Genomic DNA, 16,295 nt, shown 5'->3' with positions numbered 1-16,295 from the left:
GAAGAACAGAGCATGAATTTATGGCAGTATTTGATATTCAGAAGATCAATAGCCTGAACAAAACCTTGTAAAGCACCTTTGTTAAAAGGATTAATGATGCTCTATGTATCCATTAATAAGACTTAGTATGATACTTGCATGTCTTGCCCATCAAAAGAAAGAAAGTGTCCTGATGCAGTTTGTTGAGGCTCCAGTTGATCTTGGCTGGAAGTGATCAGAGAGAACCAGTTTTATGCAGAGGATCTGTATATGGAAAGACAAGGCTGCAGCCTGGCACAAACTTAGGGGTCAAAGGTGAAGTCTTCTTCTAGTCCATCCTTTAGAGATAGTTCTACCCTTGTAGAGGTGGCACGGACAGAACCCGAACAAAAAGAAAAGCAAAACTCAAGAAGAGAGAGGAGAGAATGAACGAACCAAAGAGACTCTTCTGGTGGTCTCTTTTAAACTGTAAGGATGTCACATCCTACAGACGTGACTGACCCAATCAGGAGATGGCACCTTCGGAGGAAATGTTGATTGTCTTTGTCTTCCACATGGTGTTTTGCATGTGGAAGCTGATTGGATGTTCACTAAGAAAACTTCTAAGAGTTTGATAAAACTAATATGAAAAGAGTTACCAAAACACAACAAACATTAACATTAAGGAAATCACAAATGCGCCTCATAGACACCAAACATGATCTACATATAATCTTGGTTAAGTGAATAACTACAAATCTAATAATTCTAGTAGTTATACACACATTCATTCAAACTACTTTGGATTAATGTTTAAGACAGACATATAGGGCTGTCACGATTATTAAATAATCGTCTCATCGCGATTGTTTGACCTCATCGCGATGGTTTCAGATCATCGCAATTATTGCACATCTCTATAGAAGACACTAGGGGGAGCTGTAGTGCATCTGCATATTGCATATTTTAGTGTATATATTGTTACTAAAGCATGGTAATACTTGTAAAATGTACCACCACAACACAATCACTTAAAAAAAAAACTAAAACATATACAAATTACCTGCAGTACAATTTAATATTATTTAAGCAAGTCTCAGTGTGAAAACCAGTCTACCAAAATTTCATTAACACACAGGTAAAATTTTATTGTAGTCTTGCAAGTGAGAAAAAAACAGACTAGAAGCTTTTCTATGACTGATAGTATTTTAATGGTGGCTTCAATTCACACCTGATCAATTTACTTAATTTACAAGTATTTGGCGGTTGTATTATTGACAGGTAAAAGCCTAAACCTTAAATATATGATAACCCAATGTTTTCTGATGTATTTCCAAGAAAAAAACAGTCTTGTATTCAGAACAATATGGTCGTTTCAATCGCTGAATCAAAAATGTATGAGAATTAAATGTCAAAGCTCAAAAACAGACAATTAATCGTAACAATCGTCGAAGCCCTTAAACAGACAATTAATCGTCATAATCGCAATGATTTATAAGACAATTAATCGCCAGTCAAATTTCAGAATCGTGACAGCCCTACAGACATAACAACAAGAACATCAATACATGGAAAGGTTATAAATGAATATATGTACATTTCTATAGAGATGTATTTAGGATTGTATGTCTGTCCCCAAAGTGAGTAAACAGAGTCTGAAGGCCATCCATCATTTTGACGGATTACAATGAGGGCAGTTTGTAATTCCCCCTTTTGTCGAGTTGGTAGCATCCAATCATTTCCTTTCATTAGAACGTGATCATAGGGACACGTACGTTTCCCATTCATTATTCATAAATGCCTCGTCCATTTAGGAAAACCCACGTGGCCCGCGGGATCAGACTCGCGGTGCGGAGCCGAGCCATATGAGCCAGGGCATGTATAATCAAGACCACTATGACGGCCCACCACCGTCTAATTTGTTTTGCCATAGTTTCAAAACGAACTGAAAATCTTTTTGCACTTTTTATAATAACACAGCGATATCTAACGTTGTTTGTGGTGTTGTTTCTGGATCTGATTCTGCAAAGCGTACATCTGTCATTCATCTGCCTCTCGTCGCGTGCTCATGTACCTGTCATTGTTACTTACTGGACATGAACATTTGTCGGTAATTATATTTTATGTCTGACAACAGAAGCATTAAATATGTAAACGACTTCGGCTTTATTGGGTATTAAAATACAGTAAGTTCAAAGAACGCACGTACGTCGCGATGATGTCACAAACATGCTAATTGGCACATAATATCACATTGCAAAATAGTGACGGGTAAAAATAGATTTGACGGAGCAATATGTGGCCAGCTGCTTTGATTGGATCGTGACTAGTCAATATGCAGGAATGAAAAGCATTTACCTGTCAGCTAAAATCGTCTTGGTTACGGATGTAACCTCAGTTCCCTGATGGAGGGAACGAGACGTTGTGTCGAGCCAACAGATGGGGTTCGCTCTTGAGAACCTATCAACTTCTGACTAGTTTAGAAAAGGCGAATGAAATTGGCGAATGAAATTTGTATACCGGACTCCGCCCCGGATATTCGGGTATAAAAGGGAGACGGCGTGCTGCATTCATTCACCTTTTGGTTTGAGGAGCCTGAGCATCCCTCGACCGCTGCGGGGGGCAGCCAGCGTTGTGGCAAGAAGGACACAACGTCTCGTTCCCTCCATCAGGGAACTGAGGTTACATCCGTAACCAAGACGTTTCCTTTCTGTCAGTCTCTCGACGTTGTGTCGAGCCTATGGAACTATGGAACTGCGCTGTGCCGCATCACAATCTCTAGCGGAGTGACGCTGACCGCCCACGGGGGGGGGGGGGATGTGGTGGTGTTACCACGTCTGGAGCACTAGGTCCAGTTAGAGCTAAGTGATGGATGGAATGCCTGTTCTTTACCCAGTGGGGAAAGAAGGGAGGCGTAATAGCCGCTGATCCCCCTAGAAGAAGGGGGAAGGGCTTTCACAAGCGTACGCCCTACCGGCCTACACGTTGCCCTGCAGGACGCGGGCTACCTTGCGAAGGTGTTGCACAGCTCTGCAGATGTCTGCCAGAGAGGCGCCCTGAGCCAGTGCCCATGAGGAGTGTGGCTCACTCCTAATGGGCAGGGGCGATCTTGAGATCGGTATGCCGTAGCGCCGGCATCCACGATCCAGTGCGTCACCTCTGTTTGGAGACAGCCCTCCCTTTCTGCTGACCTCCCGAACAGGCAAGAGCTGCTCAGAGCTTCTGAAGCTCTGCGTGCGGTCCAAGTAGAGGCGCAACGCGCGTACTTGACACAACACGGATGGGGTTGGGTCTTCCTCCCCGGTGGGGAGCGCCTGCAGGTTCACCACCTGGTCTCTAGGGGAGTGGTGGGAACTTTGGGCACGTAGCCGGGCCGGGGTCTCAGTATAATGTGAGAATCACCGGGCCAGAGTTCTAGGCAATCTGTAGACACGGAGGGTGCTTGTAGGTCCCCTACCCTCTTGGAGGTGAGTGCCATCAGGAGAGCCGTCTTTATCGTGAGGCGAGAAAGAGCGGCAGCTCCGAGGGGCTCGAAGGGGAGGGGGCCTCCTGAGGCCCGCCACCTAGGTCGCAAGAGGGTACGGAGCGCGGATGAGGCGGTTGCCTTCTCGCGCCCCCTTAGGAACCTAATGACCAGGTTGTGCTGTCCCAGAGGCTGCCCAGCAACTCGGTCGTGATGAGCGGTCATATTGGCTACATACACTCCCAGTGTGGAGGGGGGAGAGGTTACTCTCCAGTCTCTCTTGAGGAAGGGACAGCATGTTCCCGATCGAGCAACTCCGTGGGTCTTCTCTTCGAGAAGAGCACCAGGACGAGAAGAGGCGCAACTTATGGGCGCATAGCCGCCTAGTGGCTGAGGCCCTAGTCTGAGTGGTGTCCCAACTGCCGGGGGTGGGCCACTCAGGATCTCCTCGTCCCGTCCAGACATGGAAGTTCCAGGGGTCTGCCTGGTATGCCGTAACGTGCCCCTTCCCCTGGGAAAAGGGGTCCTTCGCCAGGGGGATCGGCCAGGGGGGAGTTGTTGTCAAGAGCCTTAGCTCCGAGAACCAAGTCCGGTTGGGCCAATAGGGCGCAACTAGTACCACTTGATGCTCCTCTTCCCTGGCCTTGCACAAGACCTGTGCAATGAGGCTCACTGGGGGAAGGTATACTTCCGCTTACCCCGCGGCCAGCTGTGCACTAAGGTATCCATGACGAGGGGTCCCTCGGTGAGGGAGTACCAAAGCGGGCAATGGGAGGAGTCCGGGGAGGCAACAGGTCCCTCTGTGCCTGGCCGAACTGCTCCCATATGAGCCGGATTGCGCGGGGATGGAGTCGCCACTCTCCGCGAGGCGTCGACTGACGAGAGAGCGCGTCGGCTGTCTGGTTCAGGTCGCCTGGGATATGTGTGGCTTGCAGGGAGCTGATCACCTGCTGACTCCACAGGAGGAGGCGTCGGGCGAGTTGAGTTAGCTGCCGTGAGCGAATGCCACCCTGTCGATTGATATACGCCACGGCAGTTGTGCTGTCTGACCGGACCAGCACGTGCTCGCCCTGCACGAGAGGCTGCAGCCTCTTCAGTGCAAGTAGCACAGCCAACGCGGCGGGGGCTCGTCCACCGACACTGCGTGCCCGTTGCACACAACACCCCACCCCTGCAGGGAGGCAACCGTCGTCACATGACGTGCCTTGCTGCCCTAGGAGGATCCTGTCCACCAAAAAAGGTCATTGAAGATCAGGGGGTTGGGGTGCGTCAGCAGAGAGGCGTGATGACCATACGCCTGCTGCCGGTGTGCCACGCTCTCCAGGGAACCTGACTCTTTAGCCAGTGTTGGGGCGGTTGCATGTGCATCAACTGAATTGTTTCAGGGGGACCGCTGACTGCCTGAAGTGCTTCAGGAAGTTCAACACTGACTGACCGCTCTCTGAGTCAGTCATGCTGTCATGGGGACGGAGTCGAGTTCCATACCGAGAAAGAGGATGCTCTGCACAGGGGAGAGCTTGCTCTTTTCTCAGCTGACCTGTGGTCCCAACCGATCTAGGTGCCGGAGCACTAGGTCCCTGTGTGTACACAACAGATCTTGTGAGTGTGCCCAGATGAGCCAGTCGTCGAGATAGTTAGTACCCGCACACCTCTCTCCCCGAGGGGAGTGAGGGCGGCTACCCCGATCTTCGTGAAGACTCGTGGGGACAGGGACAGACCGAAAGGGAGGACTCTCTACTGATATGCCCGCCCTCGAAAGCGAGACATGAAAGTAAGTACCCTTCAGGTCGATTGCCATGAACCAATCTTGGCATCTGGTAGAGGCCAGGACGTGCTTCTGCGTAAGCATCCTGAACGGCAGCTTGAGTAGGTGCCTGTTCAGGGTACGCAGATCTAGCAACCCCCATTTTGGGGACAATGAAGTACGCGCTGCAAAACCCGTTGAACATCCCGGCTAGAGGGACGAGCACGATTCCTTGCCAGAGGGGTGGTGACCCTGGCCCGAAGCACAGGAGCATTCTAACCTCTGACTGAGGTTGAAAGGATGTCCTGAACTTGAGTGGGCATCTGGTAAGTTGTATCGCGTAGCCGAGACGGATCGTATCCCGTAACCACCGTGATGGTTTGGGGGCTCTAGACAGGCTCACAGGGACCGAGACAGGGGCTAGGGGTATGATCTGCTTCATCGACCTCCCAGGGGGTGGTTAGATGCGAGCATTGAGGCCCGTGGGGAGGAGATCGGCTCTGCTGCTTACCTGCCTGGCGATTCTGCACAACGCAGTGTCCTTTGAGAGTGCTGAGGGCTGCTGATTATCCTCGACATTGGGTCTCGCCATGACGCAACGTCGAGTTGCCGAGCACCGTCGTGTAGAGGGTGAGAGCGGCTGTGATAAACACCCAGAGAGAGAAGAAACTCTTAAGAGAGTGGGCTGTTGGGACGGGGCAGGAACCGTCCAGGATCTACCACCCAGCGATGGAATGGCTGGTGTCGGGCCCGAAGGTATTCTTGATCTCCCTGGGGTCTTCCCATGAGGGCCGCTTCTGCTTTCGCCGCGGCTGCTGACGGGGCGATGGTCTCCTCTTCGATGTCCCTTCCGGGGGGCCGCCAGAGCCGGAGGGCGTCGAAGAGGACCAGGGCTGCTGGGAAGCAGATGGTGCACGGGACTCGATGGCCGAGGTGGCTGAATCGCGGCGAGGGAGGATATGCTTGATATCCTCTGTCTGCTTCTTCACTGTCGAGAACTGCGGCTCAACAGTATCACCAAACAGCCCCCCCCCTTGCGAGATGGGTTCTCGGCGTTACTCATCTGTGCAAGGTTCGGCCAGAGGTGTCTCTCAAGGACCACAAGTGTGGACATCGCCCGACCCAGGGCCCGCGCGTTCACCTTCGGTCGCCCATAGAGTGAGGTCGGTGGTGGCGCAGAGTTCCTTCATAAGTGCTGGGTCGGTCTTACCCTCGTGGAGTTCTCTCAACGCCTTGGCCTGGCAGGAGCCATAGCGTGGAGAGAGGAGGCAGCTTGGCCCGCAGCAATGTAAGCTCTCGACACCGGAGATGCCAAGACCCTCCATGCTTTGGACGGGAGTCTAGGTCGAGCCCCCCAGGTGGCCGCCGCCTGCGGGCACGAGTGCACCGCGGCGGCATGCTCCACCTGGGGGACATTGATGTATCCTCTAGCTGCCTCACCCTCGAGGGAAGAGGGGGTGACAGAACTTGTTTGACGTGAACGTGCCGGAAAGGGGCGTTCCAGGTCTTACTAAGTTCTTCATTCACTTCCGGTAAACACGGCACTGGGGGCGGGCGCGGCCTGGAGCCGCGCTCAAACCCGAGGCACCATGTAACCAGCCGCGTTCCCCGTGGGAACACAGCCACCTGTGACGCAACGTCTGAATCATCAACCGCCCGCAGTGCTGGCAGGACGTGTCCACAACGTCTGCCCCAGCGTACTGGAAGCAGACACCGTGTCCGTCCCCCTCCTCGATGAGTGTGTTGCACCCATGAGAACAGCGGGACATGCCATGCTGGAGAAATTTGCTCTTTTAGAAAAAAACACTCGAACACTCCTGGCACTGCCGAGACGCCCAGGGGAAGTGGTCTGCTGCACCACACCGTAAGATTCCAGCAGTAATTCAGCATAGAGTTTGAAGTCTCGAAGTCGATCAGTGTGAAGGCTCCGAAGAAAAAAAGGTGATTGAATGCAGCACGCCGTCTCCCTTTTATACCCGGATATCCGGGGGCGGAGTCCGGCATGCAAATTTCATTTGCCAATTTCATTGGCCTTTTCTAAACTAGTCAGAAGTTGATAGGTTCTCAAGAGTGAACCCCATCAGAAAGGGAACTACTATTTTAACCCGAAAAAGAATTTAAGCATTTTACAAATTCATTGTGAAACATGTAATTGTAACCCATTTACATTTAGTCATTTAGCAGACGCTTTTATCCAAAGCGACTTACAAAGAGTATGAGGAGCAATAAGCGATATGTCATTCAGGAGCAACAATGCAATAGGTGCCAATACAAAGTTACTAGTTTTAACAAAAGCTAGACCACTACCTGTTGAGAGAAGTATTCACAGAAGAGGTGGGTTTTAAGTAGTTTTTTTAATGTTGTGAGAGATGTGGTTGACCAGACCAAATTAGGAAGAATGTTCCACCAGGAAGGAGTTGTGAATGAGAATGAGCGGGAAAGCGATTTACTGCCCTTATGGGAAGGCAGTACAAGACGCCGCTGGTTTGCTGAACGCAGGGATCTTGATGGGGTGTAGGAGGGTGTGAAAGTATGTCGGTGCAGATCCAGTGATAGTCCTGTAGGCAAGCATTAGTGACTTGAATCTGATACGGGCTTCAACCCGTAGCCAGTGGAGGGAGATGAAAAGGGGCGTCACATGAGCCCTTTTGGGCTGTTGGAAGATGAGGCGTGCTGCTGCGTTCTGAACCAGCTGGTGCGGTTTGATAGCCTTTGCAGGAAGACCAGCAAGGAGAGCATTGCAGTAGTCCAACCTTGAGATTACCAGGGCCTGGACAAGGAGTTGTGCCGCATGCTCAGTGAGATAGGGTCTAACCTTTCAAATGTTGAATAAGGCATATCGGCATGACCGCGTTGTCTTTGCAATGTGATCATTGAAGGACAGCTGTTCATCAAATATGACTCCGAGGTTCCTAGCTGTTTTGGAAGGAGTGATTGTGGTATTGCCAAGACAGATGGTGAGATCGTGTTGCACCGTGGGGTGTGCCGGAAACACGAGTAGTTCTGTCTTGGCAGGGTTCAGCTGGAGGTGATGCTCTTTCATCCAAGCCGAGATGTCCTCTAGGCAGGCAGTAATGCGAGCTGCTACAGTGGTATCGTCTGGGTGAAACGAGATGTAGATCTGGGTGTCGTCAGCATAACAGTGATAGGAGAAGCCGTGTGCCCGTATGATAGGTCCCAAGATGAAAAAAGTAGCGGTCCAAGCACCGATCCCTGAGGGACCCCAGTGATCATGTGGTGGGCAGTGGACAGCGAGCCCCCCCATGACACCCTGAAGGATCTGCCGGAGAGGTAGGATTTGAACCAGCGGAGAGGAGAGCCTGAGATTCGTAGTGATGACAGGGTTGCTAGCAGTATCTGGTGATTGACAGTGTCAAACGCTGCAGATAGGTCTAACAGAATCAGGACCGAGGATTTAGATTCTGCCTTGGCTAGCCACAGTGCTTCTGTGACCGATAGCAGTGCAGTCTCAGTGGAGTGGTTTGTTTTGAAGCCAGACTGCTTGTCATCCAGTAGTTTGTTCTGGGATAGGTAGGACGACACCTGGTTGAAAGCTGCCCTTTCAAGTGTTTTTGCAATAAATGGGAGGAGAGAGAGACAGGTCTGTAACTGTCGGTAGTAGAGGGGTCCAATGTGGGTTTCTTCAGTAGGGGTGTGACCTGGGCCTGTTTGAATGTGGATGGAAAGGTGCCGGTGAGCAGGGAGGTGTTGATGATGTGTGTGAGTGCAGGTGCGAGTGTGCTGGATGTGGCTTGAAGGAGATGGGAGGGTATTGGGTCAAGGGGACAGGTGGTGGGGTGGCTGGAGAGAAGTCTGGTGACTTCAGTGTCAGTCAGTGGGGTGAAAGAGGAGAGTTCAATGTTTGAAGTGAGGGAGGTGTTTACCGAGGTCTGAGGTGCTAAGACTTGTTCACTGATGGGTGATGTTTTCTCAATGAAAAATACAGCGAAGTCCTCCGCGGTCAAAGATGAAGTGGGTGGGGGAGGAGGGGGGCAAAGAAGAGAGTTAAACGTCTTGAAAAGCTGCCGAGTGTTAGGCGCATTGCTTACCTTGGTGGTATAGAAAGACGTTTTAGCTGTGGTTACACTAGCAGAGAAGGAGGACAGTAGTGACTGGTAGTCCCCTAGGTCAGCAGGATTCTTGGTCTTGCGCCATTTCCTTTCAGCAGCCCTGAGTGTACTCCGTTGTTCACGGAGGATGTCAGACAGCCAGGGGCAGGAGGGGGTGGCGCGGGCTGGTCTGGAGGACAGAGGACAAAGGTTATCTAGACAGGATGTAAGTGTTGAGCATAAGGTGTCGGTGGTGGTGTCAGCATCTAGAGATGCAAAGTTGGAGGGAAGAGAGGATGTGACTTTAGTAGAGAGGGTGCTAGGAGAGAGAGAGTGATGGTTCCGTCTAAAATAAACGGGTGGTGGTGTTGGTGTAGTGCATACAGGAAGGAGTATGTTGAAAGTGATGAAGAAGTGGTCAGAAATGTGAAGAGGTGTGACTTGAATGTTATCTGTGGTGGAGTTACGGGTGTAGATGAGATCAAGCTGGTTTCCTGATCTGTGAGTACAGGCTGTGGCGAGGCGCATGAGGTAAAGCTGGTTTCCTGATCTGTGAGTACAGGCTGTGGCGAGGCGCGTGAGGTCGAACAAGGCGGTGAGGGTGTGGAAGTCAGAGGCATAGGGTTTCTCTAGGTGGATGTTGAAGTCCCCGAAGACTACAAGAGGGCCGCTATCCTCCGGGAATGATGAGAGCTACACATCTAACTCTTCAATGAAGTTGTGAAGAGGACCTGGGGGGCGGTAAACTACAACAACACTGAGCTGAGTGGGAAAAGTGATATTAACAGCATGGTATTCAAATGAATGGTTGTTGCATAGGGAAGATAGTGGGGAATATTTCCAATTATTGTTGATAAGCAAACCTGTGCCTCCTCCTCTTCCGGTTTGGCGGGGAGAGTGAGAGAAGGAGTAGTTTGTGGAGAGAGCAGCGGGTGTGGCTGAGTCTTCAGGACGAATCCATGTCTCAGTAAGACCAAGAATGTGAATGTCAGACTGGCTGGCAAACGCATGGATGAAGTCAGTCTTGTTCACAGCTGACTGGCAGTTCCAGAGACCCATAGAGAGAGACAAAGGTGTAGATGGGGATGTGTGAATGGGACACACGTGAAAGTGAGCGCGTCGTGCCTTGCGTCTTGGGTGAGAACGCTGTATGCGGTGGAGTACAGGAATAAACTTGAAACACATGATGTTAGTATACACGTAAATAAAAACAAAGCTTATGTTAAATATAGTGATGTGCCTTGCTGGTGTCTTTGCTCGGTGGAGTCGCTCAGGTAGAGTCACAGGTCTTTACACTCGTCGGTCTTCACACGAGGAGGGCTGACGCTACCGCTGACGCTTACCGCACCAGCGCAGAGGCACTGCTTAAGTAAGTGTTGAGATTAGCGCGAACAGAATACAGCTGGAACACGCCTTCTCGATTAGCAAAACAAAGCCTGAACGACTTGAATGGGCCACGGATCAAACAGCAAACAAACTTGCTCCATGCGTTTTAAGTGCAAAATTATAATGTCAAGCCGTAACGAGTGGCTAACGGCAATTAATTTAATATGACTTCAGTAGCAACGGAACAAAAACGCTAAGACCTTAGCAATCAGTCAACGACTAATGAATAATTAAATAAACAAGCTCAAATAATCTTAACTAACAACAGGCAACAGTCCAGTTCAACAGTTAAAACAGCTTAACAGGGTAAATAGCAGACTCACGCACTACCGCAGACTTGTAATGATATTCGCTTCTCCTCACATTAAAAGATCAATGTAAAAGAAACCCAGTGAACTGAAAAAGAGACAGGACTTTTCAGACAGGACAGCATTCCTGTAGCTCAGTGGTTAGAGCGTGGCGCTAGCGATGCCAAGGTCATGGGTTCGATCCCAGGGATTGCACATACTCAGAAACAAATGTGTAGCATAATGCAATGTAAATCGCTTTGGATAAAAGCATCTAGTAAATGTAATGTAATGACTATTGGTGCTATTGCAATGAAACCAGACCAAAGGTTTGCTATGATCGACTTTATTGTTTATTATTGTGTTGTAGATTACAGGTTACGTGAATCAGCCCATGGTGGATGTGTCCATTCTGCAGCGCTCGCTGGCCATTCTGGAGAGTATGGTGCTGAACAGTCACAGTCTGTACCAGCGTGTGGCTCAGGAGATCACTGTGGGACAACTCATCTCACACCTGCAAGTGTGAGCGCATACACTCACACACACACGCACACCGTCACGCTAATGTACACGCTCCCCTGCACGCATGCACGCATTTCATCCCGCAGAGGTGCTCGATCGACAAACCCGTCCGCTTGTCTTCCGAATAAACGTTATGTGAGAACTGGCCTAAATTATCCTTCTTCAGTAATGAAGTAAAGTGAGGACAAAGAAACGTTGATGTTGAAGGGGGAGTAGAATTACTACCAGCAGCTTACTCAGATCAGCTCATTTGTGTACTTCAGTACTTGACAGATAAGTCATCCAGTCATATTTTTGAATGTTGGTTAACATATGTGTCTCTGGACTCGTATGCAAACGTTTGTGCGTTACTGACACGAAAACAGATTCGCCCCCATATTCACACTCTGAACTGTTCGCTGTTCCATATATTTATGATTACTTTATAATGAAGCGAAGAGAAAGAAATCCTTTCTATGAACCTGTTTAACATTAAACCAAATAGGGTTGGGCCGATAGATGATGCCATTGTCCATCACTGATGGCTGACAGACATGATGTGATGTTGAGCATCGTGATTTCAACAAGTGTTTCACTTTCGTCACGTGACTCTCGCTGCTCTATGCTGCGGGCTACAAATCGCGTAAACAAATATGAACAAGGCTATGGGGCATATAAGCTCACACTGTACAGATAAGACTAGCCTGACTTTATAACTGTGGAGCTCGTGCTGAATAAAGAGGACGCGCAGTTTGCACAGACCCGCCTGATTGTATAACTGCATAAAGAAGACGTGTGTCTTCGCAGCCCCGCTCAGACTTTATAGTTTTTTTATTAAATAAAACATCAGAATAACATTACAATCAAGCCTCACTTTATAACTGTGAAGCTCCTGCTGTACAGATGACACACGCCTGAATTGATAACTGCCCAGCTCTAGCTGTAAAAAGAAGATGTGTCTCTGCGCAGCTCGCACCTAAAAGCACCTCACTTTATAACGCCACAGGGCCCAACCCTAAAACTGAAAATGTTTTCAGTTTTTTCTCTAAAGCAGAGTCTTGTTATAGTTGTTGTGTTGTAAATGCGGCTGTTGAGTTCCTCTTCTGTACTATAGTGCTGAGATCAACACTTTAACCTGAGAGAAGAGTGAGATACCTCTAACTGTCTTCCTTATTCCTGTAGCTCTAACCAAGAGATTCAGACGTATGCCATCGCTCTGATCAATGCTCTGTTCCTTAAGACACCAGAAGACAGACGACAGGTACCCCTCAATGTCTCACTCTATACAAATATCACAGTAAAATCATCTGAATTGCCATCGTATGAGCTGCACCTTGAAACAGTCCTGCTGATGAAACACTTGTCTGTGTCTGACCGTATGCGTATGTCTGTGTTGCAGGAGATGGCGAGTACACTTGCACAGAAACATCTGCGTGCCATCATACTTAATGTAAGTGTCTAAAAGATTCCATCACTACTAAAAAAGCTAAATAAATCATGATAAAAAACTGTTGTAAACACCATCACGCCGCAGAAAGTATGCAGCATTAAACATGCATCACACTGCAGCAAACATGCATAACTCTGCAGAAAACACGCATCACACAGCAGGAAACACGCATCACGCAGTAATAAACACGCAGCATTGAACACAGCATTAAACATGCAGCAAACATGCAGCGTGCAGCATTAAACATGCATCACGCTGCAGAAAACATGCAGCATTAATCACTAGGGGCGTAACGGTACACAAAATTCACGGTTCGGTACGTTTTTGAGTCACAGTTCACTTCAATTTCGGTACAGTTAGTAGGAAGAATTGCAGAACATAAAATTGCTTATTGTTTAGAATTACCGATATTTATTATTATTATTATTATTAACGTTTGTTAACATTAACTGTTTACATTTTTCAAACAAGTTTAAATAAAATGCCTGCTTGGTTTAAACAAAATATAAAAATAAAATAGAATAAAACAAAGGTTCTCCAATAAATTAAATAATTCTCAAATAAAAAAAAAAACGAGGAAATGCATTAAAAAATAAAATGTATAAATAACTATCAAATAAAGTGCAGCATTAACATTCTTTTCCACATATTGCAAGGCTCCAGACTGCGACTTAAACGGTCGCATTTGGACCAAAAATATTAATTTGAGAACCTCTCACGACTGCTGCAGCGGGCAGCACGTGTTGTGGCATAAAAGACACAACGTCTCGTTCCCTCCATCAGGGAACTGAGGTTACATCCGTAACCAAGACGTTCCCTTTCTGTCGGTCTCTCGACGTTGTGTCGAGCCGACAGATGGGGTTCCTATGGAAAATGCCACAACGCTGTGCCCTGTCACAATCTCTAGCGAAGCGACGGTGACTGGCCTGGGCGTGAGTGGGTAGGTAGGGGGTCCTAGAGCTTTTCTTGAAAGGTGGGAAGGCCCCTGCCTTCGGTCCTCACAGGCGGCGGCCTTGTTTCTCTAACAGCGAGAAGCCGCCCGGTACCGTAAGGCCACTGGGTAAGCGCTACTTCCTCAAATGGGGGATGCGATACAGAGACCACTTCCTACCGTAGGGAGGAGTTTAGTGGAGATACCAACATGGTCTCGCCGTTAGGGGAGAACTCATGGGAGGAATGTACGGACCGCAAGGTGGAGGTCCACCTAGGGAAGGTCATGGGTTACCAAGCTGGGAACCAATCATGAGCATACATCAGACGGAACCGCCCTGCTGGAGGGTCACAACGTCCGGTAGCACTAGGTCCGGTTAGAGCTATGTTGTGAATAACTCAGATGGTACCCGGCCTAAGGGGCAGGGCTGCTCTGCCCAGCCCGCCCGCAGGAGGTGCTTGCTTAGTGATGGATGGAGTGCCTGTTCTTCACCCAGTGGGGAAAGAAGGGAGGCTAAATTAGTATGCTGACCCACCTAGAAGAAAGGGGGGGAAGGTACTGTCAAAGGCGTACACCCTACTGGCCGCCGGTCTTACCTGATGCTCTGCAAGACTCAGAGCTGATACCGGTTTTACGCAGAGGCTGTAGGACCTCGCGAAGGTGTTGGGTGTAGCCCAACCCGCAGCTCTGCAGATGTCTGCCAGAGAGGCGCCTCGAGCCAGTGCCCACGAGGAGGCTATACTCCGTGTGGAGTGAGCTCTCACTGCCAGTGGGCACGGGCGATCTTAGGACAGGTATGCCGTAATGACGGCGTCCATGATCCAGTGCGCCAATCTCTGTTTGAGACAGCCCTCACCTTCTGCTGATCTCCAAATCAGACAAAGATTTGCTCAGAGCTCCTGCGGCTCTGCGTGCGGTCCAAGTAGAGGCGCAATGCGCGTACTGGACACAACACGGATGGGGTTGGGTCTTCCTCCCTGCTGGGGAGCGCCTGTAAGTTCACCACCTGGTGTCTAGGGGGAGTGGTGGGAACTTTGGGCACGTAGCCGGGCCGGGGTCTCAGGATAGCGTGAGAATCACCGGGCCCGGGGTCTAGGCAATCTGTGGACACAGAGAATGCTTTTAGGTCCGCTACCCTCTTGAGCGCCATCCAGAGAGCCGTCTTCATCATGAGGTGAGAAAGAGCGGCATCTCCGAGGAACTCCAGGACCGCATCAAGGTCGCAAGAGGGTACGGAGCGCGGGTGAGGCGGTAGCCTTCCCACGCCCCTTAGGAACCAAATGATCAGGTTGTGCTGTCCTAGAGACTTACCAGCAACTGAGTTGTGATGAGCGGCAATAGCGGCTACATACACGTTCAGTGTGGAAGGGGAGAGATTACTCTCGAGTCTCTGGAAGGACAGCACGTTCCCGATCGAGCAACTCCGCGGGTCTTCTCTTCGAGAAGAGCACCAGGATGAGAAGAGGCACCACTTATAGGCGTATAGTCGCCTAGTGGCCAGGGCCCTAGCCTGAGTGACGGTCTTAACCGCCGCAGGGGGTAGGCCACTGTAGAGAATTTAGCATAAGCCAAATGGTCAGAGTCATTGAAAGAAGAGCCATCAACCCCCTTCACTCCCCTTTCTCCTGTTTTCTTGATACCATTATCAAAAGACCAGTGTCAAAACCTAGCTCCAGGGGTCTGGACTTGAGTTGGTGCTCTCACCGAAAGAGCCATCAACCCCCTTATGTTTCTCTGTGGGATATTTTACGACCCCTAAGCTTCAAAGCAGAGGGGAGAAGTCTCTCTGTCTCATGTGAAACTTAACATCTGAGGCTAACCAGAGAAACTTCTCTGACAAATAGGAACTTGTGATTCAATTGTCCTTTTCTATGAATATATCTAAATATCTAGGTTATATGTTGGCGCTCTTGCCATTTTTAAATAATCTGTAATTGTTAAATAGGCAAGTTAATTCAGGCTTTGTTTGTATTCGTACCGCCGAATGAACCATGTCTTGATGCACTTCAAACCTTAGCATATTTGATATATAAATGTTTGTCTTTACAATTCCTCCTTGTTTATATACATTGTGTGACCATAGAACACTTTCTTTTCATTATGTTATAATTTGGAATGGTATTTTGTAAAGTTGCCAGGAGGTCATAAAGATGCAAATTAGCTGTATGAAGTTAAATATCGAGCCTGCTCTGAAAAGCCGCTTCTCTCTTCTTGCTCTTCCTCTCTTCTCTTCTGCGCTAAAACTTGTTTCGTGGCGTCTCTTCGGAGACTGCCCTCTCCCCCCCACTGGGGGAGAAGATGGAACAATGGACTTCTACTGCCACGTGGTTAAGCCATGCGGCCAACCACGAGGCCCGCAACTTTCGGCAGGACTGCCTTCTGAAACCTTTTGAACAATTCCATCTCTACACACGCATACGGATATCGGTCCAGCACAGAGCTTGCAAGTATCTGTTTCTATTTATAGAATAGCTGCGTTAAGTCTGTGCCTCTTTGTTAAAGATGATTTTTATTGGTGTTCAGAAA

General features: G+C 49.1%; 1 protein-coding gene across 2 annotated transcripts in view; it reads left to right on the top strand.

The window, feature by feature from the left end:
- elmo2 (engulfment and cell motility 2) overlaps positions 1–16,295 on the top strand; it is a 72,376-nt gene that overhangs the window by 20,956 nt on the left and 35,125 nt on the right. Inside the window, exons 8-10 of one of the 2 annotated variants that reach the window (XM_057361383.1) lie at positions 11,258–11,403; positions 12,571–12,649; positions 12,788–12,838. In XM_057361383.1, coding sequence (XP_057217366.1) covers positions 11,258–11,403; positions 12,571–12,649; positions 12,788–12,838 — 276 coding nt within the window. Of the gene's footprint in view, positions 1–11,257; positions 11,410–12,570; positions 12,650–12,787; positions 12,839–16,295 lie in introns of both variants that reach the window. The other variant, XM_057361382.1, reaches the window with a different exon arrangement.

The sequence above is a fragment of the Triplophysa rosa genome, linkage group LG20, assembly GCF_024868665.1.
Source record: "Triplophysa rosa linkage group LG20, Trosa_1v2, whole genome shotgun sequence".
Taxonomy (NCBI): Eukaryota; Metazoa; Chordata; class Actinopteri; order Cypriniformes; family Nemacheilidae; genus Triplophysa; species Triplophysa rosa.
The sequence above is the reverse complement of the archived record's forward strand: the minus strand, read 5'-3'. Positions and strand labels throughout refer to the sequence as shown.